The sequence below is a fragment of the Rhamphochromis sp. 'chilingali' genome (genome assembly GCF_963969265.1).
Source record: "Rhamphochromis sp. 'chilingali' genome assembly, chromosome: 2".
NCBI classification, from domain to species: domain Eukaryota; kingdom Metazoa; phylum Chordata; class Actinopteri; order Cichliformes; family Cichlidae; genus Rhamphochromis; species Rhamphochromis sp. 'chilingali'.
The window spans coordinates 3754271-3776717 of NC_137930.1; the positions used below are offsets into that span (position 1 = coordinate 3754271).

The 22447-nt window shown below is 43.8% G+C and overlaps 1 protein-coding gene across 1 annotated transcript in view; it reads left to right on the forward strand.

The window, feature by feature from the left end:
- The window catches only part of zfpm1 (zinc finger protein, FOG family member 1), a 107942-nt gene that overhangs the window by 71849 nt on the left and 13646 nt on the right, over positions 1 to 22447 (forward strand). Inside the window, exon 4 of the mRNA XM_080861622.1 lies at positions 7979 to 8112. Within this exon, the coding sequence (XP_080717748.1) occupies positions 7979 to 8112 (134 nt within the window). The remainder of the gene's footprint in view (positions 1 to 7978; positions 8113 to 22447) is intronic.

The following is a 22447-nucleotide window of genomic DNA, read 5'->3' on the forward strand; positions in this document are numbered from 1 at the left end:
ATAACAGCCCACCTGCAGGTTTAATTAATTTTCCTTCCAAGCTGAATATACCTGAAGATGTATCAACAATTAATCTAACCAGCTGAGCATAGAAGAACACGTTTGTTCCTCGTACTTTTTTCCCAGCAAATGAATCTTACAAAAAAAAGTAATAAAATGAACGAGCAACATTAAAGACTTGATGGATTCACAATCACTTCAGATTTGTTTGGTTTTTTTTCCTTCAAATGTTTAGTGTTTGTGAGGTATGTGGCACCGTTTTAAGCTTTATCTCTTTAAAACATGAAAGATGAGCTCAATATAAAGCCATGAGTCAGTGTTACATTCACTGACCTTTGCGGACTAAAGCATGTCTAACCAATAACTTCATCAAGGCAGCCATAAACCTTCCACCCCTCCCAAATTAATCACCGCTAAATCTTTAACGATATGTGCTAAACAATCTCAGCTGCTGCCTCGGGCATTATGGCCCGGGACTGAAATCTTTGAATGCTTCTGTCTTTTTAACACATACATGCCTTCTGTGAGAGTGATGAGGATGGGGGGAATCCTCTCATTTATTGACCAACAGGCTTTTTCACCTTTCAGTCATCAATGAAGTCAACAATAGATGGTGCCGATGGTTTTAATCATCTTTATATTGTACATACATCAATATCAAACTCATTAGCAAATCTGTAAACTGTAATAACGCTGATTTGTGTAATTTCCATCGACAACACGCTGATTAAACTGTCGGGACGACAAGAAAAGCAGCACTGATCCATAAATCCTGTAACGACATAATCAAAACTGTCCTGCTCTCTTCTAACGGCTGCCTGCCACCTTCAGCTCGGCTCGCTGTCTCACCATTATTCTGTGCGTCCTCTCCCTCCCCTCACTCATCGGTTAATTGCGTTAGTCATTTCATTAATGACGGACTGATTGTTTTATTGTGTTGGCTCGTCAAAGAGGTCTGGACGCCCCAGTGGTTGCTGAAGCGTCCGTATTGATAAGCTTTTGTGTGGGTAGCTGGTGACAGGGGCTGTATTGGTGTGTGCATGCTGGATGTGTGTACCTGTGTGTATCCTGTGTGTATGTGTGTGTGTGTGGAAGAAAAAGCGAGCGTGTGTGTGTGTGTCAGCTAAATGAGTGGGGCAGCATGGATACTGAGAAGCTGGTTGATATTGATAACGAGCCCTTCCAGGCCTGTGTTTTTTTGGAATGGGTCATCCAACAAAATAAGTGTGTGTGTGTGTGTGTGTGTGTGTGTGTGTGTGTGTGTGTGTGTGTGTGTGTGTGTGTGTGTGTGTGTGTGTGTGTGTGGACTACAATGTGGGGTAGTATCATGTGGAGCAGAAAGTGTAATAGCAGCGAGTACCGCCATATTGATAAGGAGCGGTGGGTTATTATGCAGGTCTGTGGTGGGCAGGAAGTGTAATTAACAGGGATTAGGATTGTAGGAGGCCTCATGTTACCCCAGTGAAGACAGCTAACCTGTTGGGATTAGTGAGAAGCACTCATTAGTGGAGTGAACCGATAGGACTTTCTCTCAAATGAAAAGGCAGTGTTTTTTTTTAAACAGAATCATCACTGATGCTAACTATAGTTAACAAGTTACATTCACTTGGTTTCCATTAATGTTGTATATTGGTAAAAACACAGAATCGAGGCTTTTACCTGTGAAAGATACCCAGTGGGAAGATTTCCTAGAAGGAAATCTTTTACATCAATTTTAAAAAGCTGTAATTACCACTGGCTGGCAAGATTTAATGTGCTACTACAACTAGCATGTGCCAGTAATGGACCAACAAGCCTTTTGCACCTTTTGCTGCCATTAAACAGCAAAATGCTGTGAGTTTAGATGATAATGTAACAAACATGAGAACTATGCAAAGTCAAAGATTTACGCCAGCCACAATCAATACACCCTCACTCTTATTTAAAAAAGCCAAACACAGATTTCTTTCCACTATTTCATATAGAACTGAGGTTTATTTTTGGCAGTAGCATGGGCTCATGCATGTCCATGCACATAAAAGCATGTCCATGCATGTCCATGCATGTCCATGCACATAAAAGCATGTCCATGCACATATAAGGGTACACACCCACATTTTCCAAGAATTGAATAAATAACACTTTTTACTGACTGACCAGCGAGCTATCCTTCCTGTGAACAAACTCCCAGTCCGTTATATTAACCTCCATTTGGCGATAAGCTCTGCAGGTTTGGTGAGCTTGGCATTTTGAGTTCTGCCTCCCTTTTTCCTACTTGGCCATACTGCACTTTTTGTGAGAGGAGTAAGTTCTTTTTTTTCCTTTTTATCTTATGTAAGCCTCACCTTTGTCCACCATTTCTGATCATGCCATTATGTCATTGATCTTAATGTTTGATAGCAAACAGAACAACAGTTGGCTAGCTTGCTGTTGGCTCAGTAGACCCCAGCTCTCACTCCTTTAGATCTTTAAAACAATGCTCCTTTTCTTTTGTTGGGTGGAGTTTCCACAGTTTCTCCATTTTCTCCACCATCCACTCTTTCAGTTACCCGGGGGTACCTACTGACAGCTGCTGCAGAAAACTAAAGTCTCACCCTCTTCCTCTTTTGGTTGTGTAACTGAGCTTTCATTTTCTTTGAAGAGCATGCACCCGGTGGCAGGCAGAATCACATAATTTAACAATGAACATGGCAGCGGGGTCCCCTAATCGTGTAATCAACGTGACTTCACAGTAAGCCAAAGCGTTAAAAAAAGTGTCATATTTAATGGGACTTTTTGCCCTTTTTTGTCTGCTACTTGTGAGGCAGTGTATTTGATTTATCTCTGCACATCAATCATGCAGATCCTATAAACCATTTAGACAGTTAGTTTAACCTCGACCCCGTCACAACATCAAAAGCTAACATGAAAGGAAATGTTGGAACATGTTGAGGCTGAATACCTGACAACGTGATGCTTGTGTTGGCCTTGTTTATAAGTTAATATCTGCATTGGCTTACTAAGGTCAAATGCTCATGACGTTTCACAATTAGGGTCAGCAGAGCTGGTCAGCCTGATAAGCGTTCCATGTGGTTGGGATTGGCCAATGGCTCAAAGAGTGGCTGGACATTGATGGAGTGGTGAGATAAGGAAGAGGTCAAAGTGACCAAACTGAGGCCCCACTGGGTGATAGGAGATTACTGGACTTCAGACTCTGCTGCCAGGAGGACAGACTGAGGACTCATTTTTGGCTCAGCATCAGATTTCAAAACGGGAAATCTCATGTCCAAAGAGAATCTGACACCTGTCTTGTGTCTCAAGTCCAGACCAGCTATACTTTGTAGCTTCAGACTCTATGTGCGTGACCCCAGTAAAGACTCGAGACACCCAGCGTGCTTGTGACAGTGTTTTTATTTAAATGTGCTTTTCTCAGTCACTAAGTCCATCGTCCTGACAGCTTTCCAGCTGTCTCCACCTGTCCTCCCTTCCTCCAGGTCTCAGCATCACTGAAATAGAAGAGTGTAATTACTGAATTGCTCCCAGCTGCAATGCCAGCCTCCCCCTCAAGCCCACTGCACCACCCCTCCTCTGCAGTGGACCTGCAGACCACACCTCTGCCACATACCTCCACCACCCACCTGAGGCTGGAGAGCCATGCGGCCAAGCCCAAGAGGTAATAGCGAAGAGAGTCAACCGCCGAATTGATGGCCAGACACTCCTTCTCCACCGTGCTGTATCTGGTCTCTCTGACAGCTTCCGGCTGATTTACACAACAGGGCGGTCAGCCCCCTTAACTGCTGGGACAAAACCGCCCCAAGCCCTTTGTTCAAGGCATCCGTCTGCAGGATAAAGGGAAAAGTTAGGTGTGGTGCAGCAGCTCCCCACAGAGATCCTACTTCACGTCACCTGGCACTGTTCTGTCCACTGGACCCGATCTGGGGCACCCTTTCAGCTGAGATCACTCAAGGCGCTGGTCAGCTCTGCAAAACCAGGCACAAACCAGCGGTAGTAATCAGCCACACCCACCACTTCCCTTTTTGTATTGGGGTGTGGGAAAGAAATGATGGCTGTTGTTTTCCCAACCTGTGGGTGCACCTGCCTACCTCCCAAGTGGTACCCCAAATATTGTACCTTCCTCTGTCCAACTGCACACTTCTTTGGGTTGGTCGTGAGCCCAGCCTACCTCAGGGACTCCAGGACCACGGCCACCTGCTGCATATGCTCCGCCCAAGTGTTAGTGTCGATGATAATATCATCCAAGTGGGCAGCAGCATTTGCAGGTTGTGGACGCAACAACTGAGGTGCTGGAAAGTGGCCTGGGGCACCTCCCACACTGCAAACAACAGAGGGTCTAACCAGCGATCCCAGTTGAGTTCATCCTCATGAATGAACTTCTGAACTTCCACCAGCCCGTCAGTCTGAGGATGGTAGACGATGGTCCAAACAGAGTTAATGCCCAGTAATTTGTACAGCTCTTTTTAGTGTGTGAGACATAAACTATGTGGCCTGGTCAGTCAGTATTTCTTTTGGGATGTCAACTTAAGAGATGACCAGAAATACTGCCTACGCCACACTCTTTGCAGAAATGATATGCAGCGGCATTGCTTCGGGATATTGTGTTACATTATCCACCAGAACTAATACAATCCAAGTGTACTCAATCCAAGTGGCCCAATGAGGTCCATGCCAATGCGCTCAAACGTGACCTTCATTAATGGTAACAGGTGCAAAAGATTTTTTGGAATCAGCGACTGGTTAACCAGCTGACACTCCATAAAATCGGGCCATGAATCGATCCAGAGGTTTTCGTATCCCACAAGCCCTACCATGGGGCTGTAATGAGCCGCCTGGAAAATAATTTCCTGGCGACTTTCAGGCATCAACAACTGGGTCGTCCCTCTTCCTAGGGTGTCATCCCGCTCTAGTGGGGTCTCCTGTGGAGTGAACCACTGGAGCCAGAAGGGGCTTACAAGAAGTCCCTGCCGTCTCCTTGTCCCCAGAGACAGCAACAAACAACCCTGCGTCATCGCGTGCAGCGCAGGCACCACACGCCGCTAAAGGTCGTGAGCACATCCCTACGCACTGCTCTAAAGGTTATTAAACCTCGGCCAATCTGTCCCCAGAATTAAGGGACAGATTGTTAGGCGTCGGCTAACTGCAGCCGTTAGTTGTTTAACCATTTTGTCCTTAAATTTGATCTGCAGCGGCACTGTGGGATATTTGTGAAAGTCCCCTCCTGACGTTGACCCACTCTGCCTCCAACAATGCCCCGAACCAGGGTTTGGTGTAGGGGTGGGTTTTTATAATCGATTCATCGATTAAAATCGATTCTGGCTTGGATAATGTAAAATCGATTCATTAAAATCCTGAATCGATTTGTTTAATATAAATTTATTTTGCCCGAAATGCCAGAATCTCTGGTGACATCTCACATAATTTCAAGAACCACCAAACAGTTAAGACAGTAAATGAGAGCAGGTACACGAATTCTGCACATAGACTTAAACACACAGCGCGACCCGCGGATCAGAATCAGTGAGATGTCGCCTTTCTCACGGTCGGGGCTGAAAGCCGACAGCTCGCTGATTCTGATGTTTCGGCGGGTCCGCGCTTTGTGTTCACGCCCTTTATGAGCAGATTCTAAAGCTGTTAGTTTGATGTCTCTCCAAACAATATTGACCGAACCAGCAGCAGAAGAAGATCCAAACGCTTCACATAAACATCGTCATGAATTCACTCTGACTTTTACTGTTTTGCTTCCACTGCCATGCACAGCTCTCTCTCTCTCTCTCTCTCTCTGTACTTCAAGAACAGTTTCCCTTTCTGCATTATTCGCTTGCTTGTTACACAAGTCTACTGTTGTTTACAGCACTGTCAGCCGCTGTTTTTTTCCCTTTTACATTCTTCCGAAAAGAAAACCTAATTTCTGCTGTTCAATACTGAACAAATTTAAACTTTTTAAAATTATTCAAAATGCAAAACGCTTAACCGTGTCTCTAATAAAACCGCTGTAACTTCAGGGGTAATGTTCATATGTTGATTAATGGTTTTCTTTCGTTTTTGATGTACTGCAGAATATTTTTATAAAATCTAGGCCAGGAAAATCACCTTCATGTTTTTCTGTGTTTTATCTTCAGCTACTTTGACACAAAGGCATCTGCTGTGATGCTTACACCTGTGATAAAGTCTTGCGAGTGTCAGCTTCCTTTTTATTGATACAAAAATATGTAAATGTACTGATCTGAATTATAATATTTCTGACTGTCAAAATTTCCCAGATTTAAATCGAATCGAATCGAATTAAATCGAATTAAATCGAATCGTGGATCGAATCGATTCGGGACCTTGTGAATCGGAATTGAATCGATTCTAGAAATCAGTGACGATACCCAGCTCTAGTTTGGTGCATGTAGCCCAAATTTTAAGCACTATTTAACTCGCAGTGAATCAGTTAGAACTAGAGTTAAGCTGCAGTTTAGTCACATGTTGAATATGCGGTTTTTTTTTCAGAATGTTGTCTGGATGCCAAAATATGAACAAATTCTATATAAAGGGGTAGGTGTGACCCTGAATCTGAACCTAAGCAGGTCACTGGTAACCTGGTGGATGTTAAGAGATTAAAAAAAGAACCCGAGTCACACAATAAAAAATTCAGCCCAACCTGACCCAAGCACAGCAGGTCGGGCCAGCTCCTGTTGCGTCTGGCATCAGGCATCAGTATCACACTCTTCTGTTCACAGGGGCAGAAGAACGAGAAAGCACGGCTGGTTGTGGTGTGTTTTCTGAGTGCACAACCTGAGGTTGATAAAACTGATACCATCAGTTACTATTGAATGTTCTCAGTATAGCACCTGTGTGTTATTCGTCATACTGGGCTGAGTCTAATTGCAACTCTGAGCTCTGAGTTAAGAGAAAAACACCACTTCCTGTGCGCCTTTGCCACAAAACTCTCTTTGACAGCAAAAACAATATCTCCAACCGCTCCTTGGCTTGTAAGGACTCATTTCATTGAATTAACGTCTACTTTTTTTTCTTTCTCCAAACCGCACTTCTTCCTGCTTTTTTTCCTCCCCCTCCATAACCCCAAACCCACCAACATCACCTCCTTCACCCACTCACCCACCCCCAACCGGCTGTGGGAAAGCCATTTTATCAGCGTCTGTCCGTTGTTCTCTGGTGGGGATAGATACAGAGAAGATAGATGAGTGTTTTGACATGGAGAGTGTTAGACAAACACTCTTATCAGGCCCGCCACTTTAGACCGACCCCCCCCCCCCGAAACAGCTCTTGGTTGAGCTGAGGGGGAGCTGGAGAGGAGGGCAGGCAGATTTTGTATGTATTTTGATCAGAGAAGTAGGTGGACGGTTATAACAAGAGAACTCCTCAATAAGCAGACCGCAGGGCTGCTTGTGTAACTGCTGCTGTTAATCCCATCTAGTCAGAGTTCCCGTTACAGCACTCACTTGCAGTCTCGTTCATTTATCCTCAGATGTTCAGAGACTCCTCTAAACGAGAGACTCTCACAGTCCGAGCTGTCTCTAAGTTTTTAAATAGATGGTTCAGTCCTCCGTGCCTGCCGGCTATCTGCCTCTATCTGGGCTGCAGCGGGCTCAGACCACAGCTGTCACTGCCATCCTTCTGCACTTATCTTTTCACTTTGAGGAAGTGCACAAGAAGTTTCCCCTGTTTGAACCGGCCAGGACAGAAAGCACTGTGCTTGTATCAAACTCCCCCTGCTGTTGAGCTGCTGACAGTATTTTCTGTTTGGGCTGAGCTCCTCTGAGGGTTCAGGTCAAGTTCAAGCCACATGCTGATTGAGTTTTTTGTCTTTTGAGCCACCGATACGGCCTGCACTGTGGCACTGACCCTCAAAGCTTTTCTGATGAATGGTGAGTTCAAGGTTTTTACATCATGCTCCCGATGAAGAGACCTCTTCATGATCTCTTCGGCACATGAATATTTAAACCACTCTGGGCTTATTTAATGTTATTTCCTCCTCTGTTTCCCACCTGCTTCCCAGATGACCTGGAGCTAAGTGATGAAGGTGGCGACAGCAGTGTGCTGACAGTAAGAGACCTCTCTCCAGACACAGTATGGGGCCCCTACCCAGGAATCGTCCAATCACAGAGCAGCACCGATGAGCAGGAGACCGAGGTAAGAGCTCGTCCAGTGTGGTTACCACGGCTTAAAGTTCTCTGGCACTGTGCTGAATTTCCAGCATGGAGCTGTTTAAGATTTAAATATAGAATTATGTCTATGGTAACGATTCCTGTGTATTTTACTGTGTTTGCACTGCTTAGCAAAGTGTTGGCTTAACCGCCGTCTCTGCAACATGAAAGCACGAGTAAACTTTGTGTAGCATGGACGGCTCAGAGACCAACAGAGGATTGATCATTTAAAAGTTTAAACGCTAGACGTGATATTCTTTATGACTTTGTTATGTTTGGATTTGGATACAATAAATCTACCAGACTATGTTTTCCTGCTAAAATAATGAATATTGAATTTTTGTGGCTCTAAAGCAACTTTCAAGTTGATGTGAGAACTCACATTAAGCAGGTTGAATTTCTCAGATGGTTGCTACCACAGCCTACCATCTAGTTTATTACATGGAGCTTTGTTTTTAGCATCGTTGGACACTGAAGTAGGAGCTCATCAGGCAGGTTACGCAGGAACAGGTCCAGTATTGGAGTATTTTATCCAGTAGTGTGAAGACCTCATACGCTGTCAGCTACTAGGATTTTTGTCCAGTGAGATAAATGAAAAAAGTCCTCGTCCAGTCCTGAGCTTCTCAGGGTTCCTGAAGGCTCTTTATTGTGGCTACAGTAACACTACGATTAATGTGGGCTGTCCTCATATAGTTAACCTTAGTGAAAGCGGTCTTAGTCAACTAGTTTGTGATTGTGTTGCTGGTCCCGGGACATCTGTGGTGGCAGCAAGCAGCCTAGCCTTATTCTCTTTCAGTGCCACTTTTGCTGATGTCATGCAGCAGAGTTGATGTTTTATAGGCTCATTATTCCAGTTGTCTGTTTTCTGCAGTGTACCAATGTTAATAATGGAGCCAAGCCTGCAAGCTACAACAGTAAGGCTTCCCTTTCCTCATGTCGTGTTCACAGCTTCCCACTTTGGCGGCTTATTTAAACTGCAACCACCACCAGCTTGGGCATCAAACTGTATTCAGCTGCTGTAATAAATCTTTCTTTTTAAAAGTTGAGCTGTCCAAATAAATAAACATTATTTCTCAGCCAAAGCTCAAATCTAATTTTCTTTTAAATTAATAGAAATAATTTGCCTTTTGGTTGCAATATGTTGTTATAGAACTCTGAAACCATCTAAGCCTAAGTGATTATTGGATTTAAAGTTTAAAGTTAGAGTTTCAGCATGCTGATCTATACCACCTCTGCACTGTAACACAGAGCTGAGGGCAAACCAGGGTGAAGTGAAACACTACAGAGAAACCTGACTGAAGGGACTTCCACTGGTCAGGTCAGAGGTCAGATGGTTGCAGACAATGAGTACAAATCTTATCATGTGTGAGACAGTGGTTGGAAATGAAAACAGCCATGTGTGCAATGTATTTATGTGTGTGTGTGTTCCTTGGGAACAGTGTGTGGGACCGGATGGAGCCCTATCAGAGGATGGGTTTGTGCATCATGCGCAAGTCCATCTTAATCATATGATACTGATGCTGGGAGAGGCTTCCTGGCATGGAACGCACTCTTATACGAACACTAAGCCTCACACACACACAGGGTTGTACGCACACAGCCATTCCCTGCCCAAAATTCTTGTACTGATTGATTGATTTTTGTGGCTTGATCTTCAGTTTTTTCTCAGCTTTTAAAGGCGTCAGGTTAGCCCATTTTGTGCGCATCTGCATCCAAACCAGTTTCTCATCAGTCCACAAAAAGACTCCCGTTCAAATTTAGATGGAGTTTATACCACACATCCTGGCCTTTCTCCATCAGAGTCCTATCCTCTTCCATCCTCTCCCCTCTTCTCCTCCCTGCCCTCCCCAGACGTCCGCCTGTCTTTTATCTCCACATGGCGCCATCCTCCTGGACAACAAACCCCAGTGATTGATTCCCGCTTGATAGGCTCTCATTTCTAAGATTTCGTTTATTATCAGTGTGGTTCTGAGTGTACAGATAGATGTTTGTGTGTGTGCGCGCGCGCGCTCTAACACTCTCACATACACACACATACACGCTCACCCATCACCTTTTGTTCCTCCCCTCCCCTTCCGCTGCCCATACTGTCCTATTCCTCCTCTAAACTGTATAGTCTTTTTCTGTTCTTCTGAGGTCTTGGCATTCATATGGAAAGCATCTCGTCCTGACTCTTAAAAACTCATTTTCTCCCTCTTCTTCCTCATTTTCTGTCCCCACTCCTCCCCTCTCCCCCCTTCCTATCTGCGGACTAAAGGAGTGAGGAGACGGACCTTCGGTATCTGCTGGAGATAGTGGCCGTAATCTCACATTCCTCCTGTGTTTCTCCCCCTGTCACTCCATTCCCCCCTCCACCCCCGCCCTCTATCCAACCCTCAATCCTTCCCCGCCTCCCTCCCTCCTGGGTCAGCAGGGGTCAGGGCTATCCTCCTTAGTCTGTTGGGGAGGAGAAATCTGCTCATCTTCTTCTGCTCTGCCAAAGTGTGAGCCTAAAACACTTTCAATGCTAATGATAAACTCATTTCACATAGCTTTTATTTGAATTTATGAATTAAAAAAATGCACAGTTTTCATGGCTTTTATCATTTAAATGTATCTTTTCACCCCGATCTGCTGGCCAACATCAGGGTTTTAGATGTGAGTTTGGGTCTGAAAGTGCATACTAACTAATAATGAATCTGGGTTAGCCTACAGCCTCTTAGTTGTTAGGATGTCTCTGTCAAATCTATGTAAAACAGTTGGAATCTCTAGCAGGATATATATCAGTGTTTTGAGATATTTTGAGTATTTTGAGAGCAAAATGTCAGTTTTGAAAGACAAATATTGTTCCTTAAATAGTGCGTTCCCTCATAAAGGTTATGTGGGTTGCACTGTATACCACTCACATAACTTCAGTGTTTGATGTTAAAGCTTCCTTCCAAGATAAACTAGTTCCCTGTGTCATGTGCACTAATCCACCTCCAAATCATCTCAAATGTCAGCTTTTGAAGTATTTCCTCATTAGCTTCAACTAATCGTCACGTTATCATCGCTGTTGCTATAGATGAAGTATTTTTGTTACAAAACAAACAAGGACGCTTCATCAATAACGGAGATCACATTGGATGTGTCACAGGTTTATTGGATATTGTTTGAACTTCTAACTAACCCCCCCCCCCCCCCAAAAAAAAGTGATTAACAGAAAATGTGAAAACTGTTTAATATTGTGTTGTCTTATTCTTACAGTAGGCCTTTGACTTTCGGTGTAATTTATTCCCAGATAATAGAAAGGGACCAAAGTTTTCCACAATTCCTCCATTCTCTAATGCGTCCTGGTGGTTTCTGTATAAGAATAAAATAATATTTTTATGATAAAATACCAAACAAAAGTAAAACTTTCACTTTTCATTCTTCCGGATTAAATAAACGGGTCAAAATGACGTGTGTGAGTTCCCCTCTTCAGGGCAATTTACAAATGTCGTGCTGTTTCCTAAACTCAGGGGCAGTCAGTTTGTTTCAGTATCAAATACAAAAATAAATAACTAAAACATAGGACATGCTTTTCTTTTTTTCAGCGCAGTTCATGGAAGTTGTGTGTCGCAAACATTAGTAAGTCAGTTTGTAAGACTAAATATACTTTTCCTCATATTTTGTGTGTGAGACAGAAACTCATATTGCAACTGAGTCTGCTCACCACGCTCTCGTTGTAAATACTGACATTTTCAAACCCAGTTTGCTCTGGTGCCACACCTTATTGAATCAGACCTGAGGAAGGTACTCTTTCTTCTTCTTTTGGCTGATCTGCCTTTCGTTTGGCTCAGATATCGAGGCGTTTCCTGACACAACCCTCCCCACTGCACTGTACTGGCATTTGGACATGCTTTCACTTCATTTCTTGGTAAGATTGGCACGGCCCATTCTCAGCCCCACCCCTTGCAGTATTGGCCTTCTTCACTCTTTCTCAATTAACCTCCCTCAACTAACTTGGGCCCATAAGATTTCAATACCAGGTCTACCCAGTGACTCAACAACACTGTGTTTGGATGTGCAGAAACACGTACAGAAACATCAGAGATATTTTTCTTTGTCGAACTGCGCCTTTGATGGTTCCTTAGCTGTGTGTTGTTTTATGCATGGGTGTGAGTTCTGAGAAATCAGGGTGGGGCAGAGAGAGCGAGGGAGAGAGGCAGATGAGATCCAGTTCTCGTTCTCCCTCCAACAGATCTCCTTCATTAGATTAGCAGCGTGTTAACTGGCCTGTGTCATATGGAAATTCTGCCATTTGCATCTCTTGAGAAAGAGGCGTAAAACCATTTATCTATTTAAATATATTCTGGCTGATATGGCTGTTGGACTTTAGAACAGGGTATAATAATGTTTACTGATCAACTGATCAGCTGGCTGCTGATTCCTCACAGTTTTTGGTTGAGTGAACAACCAGGTCCTCCTCGGCGAGCCTCCCATGGCAACCCAGGAGCGAGCACGCCACTGCTGCTTTTCTGATTGGATCGCACATAACAGATCTGATATTATATCTCCGCTTCTTCTGATTGGATCCTGCTTTAATTAACTGATAGTGCGGTTGCGTGCGATTGGATAGAAGTTGTAGGACTTGTGAAATTTTAGCTCAAATGAAGGATGAAGTGATGATGCTAAAGAGGGAGCAGAGTTTGCTGCATCTGTTGCGTCTTCCAAAAGGACAGATGTCCTAGAAGAAGTCTGCACCACAGGAGAAACTCCGCTTACATCGTTCCTATTGTTCCCCCCCCCTTCAACAGCACCCAACAGCTCACCCCACCCCAATCTTGTCTTTCGTGGAAAGGCAGCCCCAAGGCACGATCCTAGAAGGAGTAGAGTAGGGGAGTTCAAAGCGTTATCACGCGCCAAACGTCTTTTCATCATGTTTTAGAAACAAGCGTTCGCACTAATCCCCCAATAATCTCTCCAGGAGAACTGGGGCGATAAGGCGCGCCACCCACGGCTTTTCAAACACTTTTTGGGTAGTCTCTTCTCACTCTCTATCTCTCTTCCCCTCTACCTCATCTACTCTCCACTTCCTCTTTCCCTCACTCCCCGAGAAGGACGAGTGAAGGTGATCACCGTCTCCTCCTTACTGTCTCTCAAGCAGTTTTCTCCTCGTTTTTCCTTTTTCTTTTTTTTGTGTATGTGTGTTGACTCTGAATCGGTTTGTTTACATCCTGATTCTGATCTTTTGCAGTTTATCTGGACTCATCAACAGTGTTTCTCAGCCTCTGTGTTTCTTTCTCTCCTCCGCCCATCAAATTAGAATGTTAATTAAAATGGTGCTCCTTCAGAAGATGACAAATCGATGATTACGGTGAGTGTTGAGACACCTTCTGTGATGCCCCCCAGAAGAACGTGAGACATAAGTGGCGTTCCTAAAACAGAGGCAGAGTGCAACAACAATAATATTTAGCATTAAAGACACAGGAAAAAATGTTTTTTAAACGTCTCCCTTTACCTGCATTTTAAAGTATTCATATATCGAATCCCTGTGCTATCTTGCAGTAAAATGTTTAAATATTTGAGATAACTCATCCCGCACCCTGAGGCATACACAAAAATGAAGTCAAATGTGATATGAAGCCATGCTTATCTTTGTTGGCTCGTGGCTTGTAGTAGCTAGCTGAGAAATATCATGGATGGGAAGTCTGTGTTTGAATATCATTTGGCAAAACCCTTGTTTACATTGCTAAAAGTGCATGGTTACCATTTCATTTATTTCTCCTTCATCCTCCAACTCCAGCTCAAGGACACCGTTGAAGGAGGTGTGGGCGGATTCCACAATGGCAGAGCCCAAAGATCGCCAGTAGTGGTCATGGCCGAATCGCATCACCTTGGTGTTGTTTTGTTGGATTTTAAAGTATTGCACTGCACTCTCTTTGCGGTTTAATGAACCAACAACAGCAGCAGCTGGTCACACAAGCTTAAATGGCTGGATGTGTTTTCCCCGACTATTTGCTGCACTTTGTTGGCAGAATACGGTGCTAAATCCAAAACCTCTTTACGATTGCTTTGGTCGCTAACAGATAAGTCGCAGAAGTTTTAGCAACCAAAGCAATTACAAGAAGGTTTTTTTGGAGCACTATCTTTGCAAGCACTTTTACCCAGTAACAGCCAACAACCTACAGTAACAACTCACTAAGCAGTCACTAGTGACCATAGGTTGCCATGGGACCTCTGACTGGTATCTTGGCCAGTGTAATCAAAAGCTATTGCAATCATACAAAGAAAAGCTGCTGGCATGGTGACCCTTTGCTGCTGGCTTTGTCCACGTTATGTTAGCTTTCCCACAAACAACCATTTCAAATATCGAATATCACTGGCGGACCTTATCGACCCAAAAAAACTTTTAGCTAGCGGTAGCTGCTACTTTCAGGCTGTCATACCTTCTATCACAAGTTAAACTGGCTCTTGCTTAGCTTTGTATTCAGCTAATTTCATTTTGGTAAGGACTGCAAGTAGTAACTGCACGTCAAACGGAAAACACAACAAACTTAACAACACACGTATCGTTGCCTTCTCAAAGGTAGTGCTAATCCCTGCTTGAGATCAGTGTGGTTGCCTAGATATTCCCTATTCCCTAATTGATTCTGTCACGTCTGACTGAGTCCCTCTAGAAATAATCCTTCCACTCGAAAATGCATCGCAGCACAAACGGCTAAGCATGCTCTAAGTCGAGCATAGCATCAGTTCAGCCAGGCGACAAAGTTAAGCTCAGCTGTAATTCCTGCAGATCAGTTGATATTCTTCTACACATCCAATTGCCAATTCTCATGTATCATATACTATCATATTTTTATTTAAGTTGCTGCAAGCCACTCTGCAACCCACCTCCCACCTTTTAATGCTGCATCTTAATTATTGTCATCTGTTGTGAATAATGTGTGAAAGGATGAGAAGGTTTCACAACTCTAGATATAAATTCCTGCTCTTCTGACTACAGTGGTCCTGACTGAGCTGACATTATACTGTAGCTTTAAATATGTCAACAACTAGAGCTTTTAAGGGGGGGTAAAACCCTTGAGTGATAGACGTTATGGCTGAAAATGTTGACCATCATGGCATTAAGGGGAACCAGCATCCGTCTGACTGAATCAGCGTGCTCAGTATTGGCTACATTTACCCTCACCTGTCATATGATTTCCCCACATCGTGACAGTAGCTGTCTGATTGTCAGTCTGGCTCTGACAGAAGAGTCTATCACCCCAGGAGAGAGGAAAAAACTCCCTCAAAAAAGATAAAATGGACCGATACTGATAGAGTTGGCCCAGAGAGAAGGAACAAAGGATGGCCGAACAGAAAGGAGGGAAACAAAACATTAGGAACAAAGAGAAATATGAGAGAAGTGGAAGAGAGGTGAGAAAACCGTGGAAGACGAGGGTTAAACAAGAAGGAGGGAGGATGTGTTCATCACTCAGTGGCAGTGACTGGCTGGTATCTGCATCTCGCTGTCATCTGCACCGGCTTTTGCAGGGTGGAGGAGGATGGAAAAAGGAGGAGGAGGAGGTGGTGGTGGCGTAGGAGAGGAGAGAAGAGGAGAGGGAAAACCTCTATCCTGTCTATCTCTGAGCCTCATCTCCTGCAGTTCAGGAGCCCGCTTTCCAAGAGTGCCTCATTTTCAAATCTCTTATCTCAGCCCCCGTTTTAAGTATCGCAGTTTTATATTTTTACATGTCATTTGCATGCAGCTCATCAAACCAGACTCCCTCTATTTTTTCCTCATTCCTTCTCTTCTCTGAGGTGTGCGGCGATACATGCGGCTGTGTAGGAGCACCCCTGCTAAAGGGAATAAGCTTTCACTAGCTGCCACCTAGCCTTGGCTGTATACTGTACTGACAGCATTTATCCTGTGTGTGCAGAATACACAGCATTAAAAAGAAAAAAGTATCTTGTGTCTCTGTTGAATGTTAGGGAAATGCTTTGCTCGAGTACAGCGGAGGTAAAGTGTGTGCATGTGTGTTTGTATGCGAGAGGCGGATGAGAGTAGGTTTCTGATTTTATCTGCCTTCCTTTTCTTCTTTGTATTTTTGGAGGATTCACACAGTGACCTCTTTGTTTGGGACAGTGAGTACACCCCTCCAACTCTCTGGATTGCAAAAGAAACTATTTCCTGTGGCCGAGAGATAGAACGAGAGACGGACTGAGAAAAGAGGGAGAGATAGGACGGTGGAAGGAGGGGCAGGCAGATGGACGGACGGACGGAAGTGTAGGAATGAAAGAGGAGAGGAGAGGAAAAAGAATCGGAGATTAAGAAAGAAAGAGGTGCATAAAAGGAAGGAGGCGGTGCAGGAGAGACAGTGAAAGTGGAGAAGGGAGGAAGAGAGTGAATTGGGATGATTGAATGAATGATTCTGTGAGGGGAGTGAATGAACGGCCATGGTTGAAAAGGTCAGGAAAGGAGCAGAGCAGCTTATTAAATTCCCACAAACTGTTTGAAGCATTTAATGTAGGAGAGGATTTTGCAGCTTTTTTTGAGTATGTTGTGATCTGCTCAAAGGCCTCTAATATGCCCATTACACTTCAACAGTCCAAAACCCAAAGAAATTCATACTTTACAGTGATATCTAGGGCCTGAAAAGGAGTTATTGTGCACATGTGAGAAGCCTAGTGCCGACGATTACACAGGATCATTTCTGCTCATTCCCAGGCCCATGTCCTTTATTCTTGAGCTCTATTATAGGACTTTTGCATGATTCACACTTCAGTGGAGCTTTTTGTAACCGCTCAGTTCATTCTGTTTGTTAAACAAGCTGTTTTAGCTCCTCCCCCTTTAATGCCACCCTCTCCTTTAGCCAGGTTCTTCTGATTGGCTTTAAGGGGCAAATAAATACAACAGGAAGTGTATTTCACAGCACTGGTTTCCATAAAATAACTGCTATTACTAATTTCTATATAACATAGCTGTTTGACATACCTTCTATGTCAAAAACCAAAGTTGCACAAGGGAAAAACATAACAAATTTATTGGAACCATGTGGAATAAACTTGCAGTCCTGTCGCCTTTGGTGTGTTGCTTTGAAGGTGGTGAGTTTGGTGTGTCCAGACAGTGGTAAAACAGCAGTAATATGGACTCTGCTATCAGTTTGCAGTTGAATGAAGTCAAGCTGGTGACTACATGCACCAAAAATAAATTGGTGAAAATACAAATCTAATGCTATCAGGTAGCAGATCTGTTGCTATCTACATTCAACAGAAATTCCAATTAGCTACTTACATTATGAGCGCAGCCAGAACCCCGTAGAAGTGAAACAGTGTGTTTATATGAATCTTCCAGTCGGTCTGAGTGTTTGCGGTTAGTCTGAGTCGTCCTGTGATTGCTTGGGGAGAGGTTTCCCACCACTGAGTGATCTGTGCATTATAACGGTAGTATAACCCTGTTATATAGCACTTACCTGCACAATCTCATACGCACACACACACACACACACACACACACACACACACACACACACACACACACACACACACACACACACACACACACACACAAACCTTCATATACATCAAGTTACTTTTTGCACAAAGCTCAGTCTTTTGCACAACCCTCTGTCCTTGTTGCACTTTTCTATTGCACTGTTGTGTCTGTATCGTTCTGCTCTGTCTTTGTGTTGTTTAGTTTTTTTGCATTTTGTGCAGTTTTTGCACACTTGCACTTTCTGTAGTCCTGTGTTGATTGTCTGTTATATGTCATTTGTAGCACCAGGGTCTTGGAGGAACGTTCTCATATTTCACTGTGTACTGTACCACTGCACATGGTTGAAATGACAAAAAAGCCACTTGACTTGACTCTGGGCGACCAGTTGGTTGTCGCGACGACTTGCAATCGAGTCGGTGTAAGTGGAAAAAGTCCATGCAGTCACCGGGCAGTTACAAGTCTTTTGTTCTTGTCTCTTTTTTACCTTAGTGTGACTCAAGCATCACTTCCATCTCTAAACTCAGGTTTTCTTTTCCTGAGTTGAAACTATTAGAAAACTTTGTTCTGTTTGCATTAAGTACAGCAAGAAAATTGGTGCATGTTTCCTGGCCTGGAATCATGAATTTTCTCTCTTCCTCATTTACAGACTGTCATAAATACTAGAAAAGGTCCATTTTTGTTATGTTTTGTTTTCCACGCTCAATAAAACAAAGACATTTTCCCATCTTTTATCTAAAGAAGCCGTTTTAGTGTGGAATAATCTGGGTAATCTGGGTTCTGTTAAGAACACGGATCTGTGTCTATCATTATTGACATGTTTTACATTTAATAACCATCCCGCGGTCACGTTCCGTCTGTTTTACAGCAATGTAAACTATATTAGACGACGTGAAACAGTATCCAGCATTGAGACATAGATGTGCTTGATGTACCAGAGGTTATTTGCATATACAAACATACTTATTCCCCAGTGGTAGCAGTAAAACTGTGGCAGTTGACAGCTGCGCAGAGAAATCTTAATCTGCTCATCTACAGGCTGCTGGTGGAGGTGCTGAGATGAGGGCGGCTCTTAGTCTTTTTCTTCTGCTTTAATTGACATCCACATAGACCACGAGGCGATGTGACATGGGGTCAGGTGTTGGGGATAGTTCTGGGAAAGTTGCTGTTACCATGATGATGATGATGATCATCATCATCATCATCGTCGGTGGTGTTTGGGTCTGCAGAGAGAGAGAGAGAGAGAGGTTGAGCAAGGAGCCATTCTGATACTGAATGAGGGAGTGGAGGAAGAAAATGAAGAAATGAAATCAGCCCAGCATCATTTGCATTCAAGTTTTATCAGCATAGGAGGAGGGCGTTTTTGGACCTGATAAGAAGAGGGCGTCGCAGGCTGCGCTGGAGGTGGAGGGCAGGGGAGGGGGGGTGAGAGAGAGAGAGAGAGGTGTGTGAATGGATGTTATATGTGCAATGACTTTGGCAGAAAAAAAAAGTGGTTGGAGAGCTCAGTCAGTGTGTGCTTGCACTGACACACATGAATGTTACAGAAGCTGTAGTGGAGACACAGTATTGGGGGTGGGAATGGTGTGCGCGGGGGGGTGGGGGGTTAATATCAGACCAAATAATTAGATTCGCTATCGTCGCGGCGGCAGCAGTGCGGGAATCAGGCAGATTAAAGCCGGGCTCGGGGCTGGTTAATATTCATGAAGGGACCAGGGTCCGGGCGAGGGGCTTAGACTGCAGCTCAAAGACTCTCCTCCGGCTGATGGGGCTTAAGGCAGCGCTCTCAACCAAGATGGAGCTCTGCCGCGGAGGCCTGACATCCCACTGATAGATGGAGGGCTGCGTGGATAGTTTAGGTGACGGGAAAGAAAGAAGAAAGACGGCGAGGAGTTTTTGCACTCGATACACCGACATCCGTGTGGATCTCCTGATCTTCATTTGATCGTGCTGCTTTCATGAAACAATGGCTCGTCTCTGAGTTCTCTTCTTTTTTCGTTTTCCTTTACAGACACTGTTCATACCAGCACATTTGCACGTATCATTATCTGAAAACCCTCACCTTCTATTCTGGGCTCTTTCTGTAAATAGGAAACACTCATAGTACATTTCCATGTTCTATGCTACATACGGACTGTGTCTCAGTTAGCTGCAAGGTGGTGTCAATGCCAATGTTTCAGCATTCAAACTTACCCGTCTGAAGGCCCTTGCTTTGCTAACCAAGTAAAAGCAGGGAGGTGATGCGGCCATGAAACAATGGCTGTTTCTAAGATTCTTATGTTTGTGCTATTTTCATTATCCACCTTTAGATAATAGTGTTTGGCTGCTCTGAAAACTTGAGAAGGTTGACTCTTTGTTGGTCCAGACGTTCCAGAGGCGAACGTTGGCCGTTTGAGTCATTGTGATCGGCTTCAGCCCAAGAGAAGTGAAAAGGGCTTTGATAACATCCGGTGGCCTCTCCCTTCTCCTTAACTCACTCGCACATCTCTGGCATCTGCATTCTCTACTGGCCTGGTTAATTACACACACACACACACACACAAAGTGTGATCTGGCCCTCTGCCTCGCTGACTCTCATTATCTCATGTGAAACTGTGTGTGTGTGTGTGACTGTAAAGTGTGTAAAGTAGCGTGTTCTCCTTGTTGCAGTTTGACACAGCAGATTATCTGTTAGCGTTGCTGGTATTAGGTGACGTTGTGATTTACTTCCATGAGCCGAATCATCTACTTTAGCTTTGTCCAAGCAAAAACTAGCAGCATCTGCAGGACAACAATTGATCTCTATCTCCTTTAGATTCAGCTGTGGGCATACCAAGGACAAGCAGGCCGAATGACTGATAGATTTCTAAGTAATCTTGGAGTTTTAACACAGCCCGTGCAGGCGTTTGCATGCTACTGTAGCTCCCGCAGTGTTTCCTGAATTCCAATGAGACCACAGATGTGGGATGTGCTCCTAAATACAAATATTTTTCTTCACTCCTTCAGGTTTCCTGTGTTCACATCTGGAGGCTGGCCAGTTGACCTGTTTTTACACTATGACATAACTTAACAAAACCAAAAACACAGCACAACTAATCATAACTGAACCTGCTTCACATCTGCTAGCTTTGCTACTGCAAACCTGGAACTGCCCCCACATGCCCTCCTGGGATGGTATTAATGACCCACATCAAACAATCGAGCCTTGGTTAGTCTTCGGCTCTTCGGGTCTACAGTGTCCTCCATGCAGCTGGCTTACATGCTGACAGGATTACAAAGAAGTATGGTAGAGAATAGTTTTGAGAATTGCCCCTAGTGTGAGTCATCATGAGGGTGGAAAAGCTGCCACGTCTCACTGGGATGATTTATCTGGTCAGACATCAGATATGAAAATAAATGGAAATTGCATGTGACATTTCACAACATCTATGACGTTAACGTTCAATCAATAACTCCAAAAACAAATATTCTATTATCATGTTTCTTTTGTGCTAGCTTGTTGACGTCGTTGTGGTCGGAGAGGAAACTCCATCGGGGAGAGGCTGAAGTGTTATTAGTTCTGAAATAAGAAGAGAAGGGAGTGCATCACGCTCTTCAATTATTTAATATTTATTTTAGATCTTTAAAGGATGAGCATGTGTGTGTGTGTGTGTGTTTTCCATTTTCTTTTGCTATTTGTGCATTTATATGTATAAAATATGCGTGTGTGTGTGTGTGTGTGTGTGTGTGTGTGTGTGTGTGTGTGTGTGTGTGTGTGTTATTTCCACTTGCGCGCTAGTGAGCTCTCCCCATTGCCCTATCATGGTGAATTCCAAAGCCGTGGCCGTGATGAATTAGTCTGAAGCAAATTAGCAGTACTTACAGCTCAGACGGCTCCAGCATTGGGTTACAAATTAAAACAAAAGCAGCCGTATCTCCACATCAGCGCTAGTCCCCCATGAAATACAATACGCTCTGCCTCAATCTTTAACGTGCAACAGACTGAGAGGCTTCCTTCCTTCTGTCCTTTCCCTCTCTCTTCTCACTGTCTTTCCAACATCCATCTTCTTCAGATATTCCAATGAGCTGTCTGATCATAACACACTGCCCGATGTCTTCAGCTAACAGTGGCAAGACTTCACGTTAGGTATTATTGACCAAACCAGTGTTATAGCTGCTTTATGTAAAGAGAGAGATAAGGGGAAAAAACACTGTGCAAAATGAAATTGCAAATGCGTTTATTTGAAAACTGAGATAAATTGCTGTAAAAAGTTGTGAAAAGAGCAACAAAAGAACGGAAAAATGTTGCAGTGCTTAAAAAATTAGCTGCAGCACCTCATAACTAATAAGGTTAATGAGAAACACGATTAGGTATAAAACCAACGTCCCTGAGAGGCAGGGAGCGATTCACCACTCTTTCAGGTTTCACCAGGGGCCAGTTTCACCAATACAGACCTCGACTGTGGCTGAGGCAAACCAAATGATTACAAGTTTGGCACATGTCTAAATTTAGTCATTGACTATGTTAAGTGGGACAAAGAATTCTGGGTAAATGGAGGCTTTTAAAGAACAAAAATGGCCAACTGGTTTACATAATACCTGCTCAGCAGTGTTTACCCCAGCAGACACAAAAATAGAGATAAGCAAAGAGTGTTGAACGCTTCTGTGGCGTAACGTCTCAATACATACAGCAGAGCTGAAATCTTTTGGCTTCTTTGTGTATACGAGCTTCTGAGAATAGATTCACTCACACGGACAAACAAAGCCAGCTGCCTGTGTGCACGAGCCATTGATTTTTCCCAAGCTTAGTTAACAGCAGTCTAACCTTGTGTAATTTTAACCCAAGTCTTTTATTTTTGCAGTGCAGTCAAACTGATATTAGAGCGTAGTTAAGCCTGGTCTAAAATGTCCTCTGAACAATGAACAAGCAGCAGCTGTTGGAGGAGCT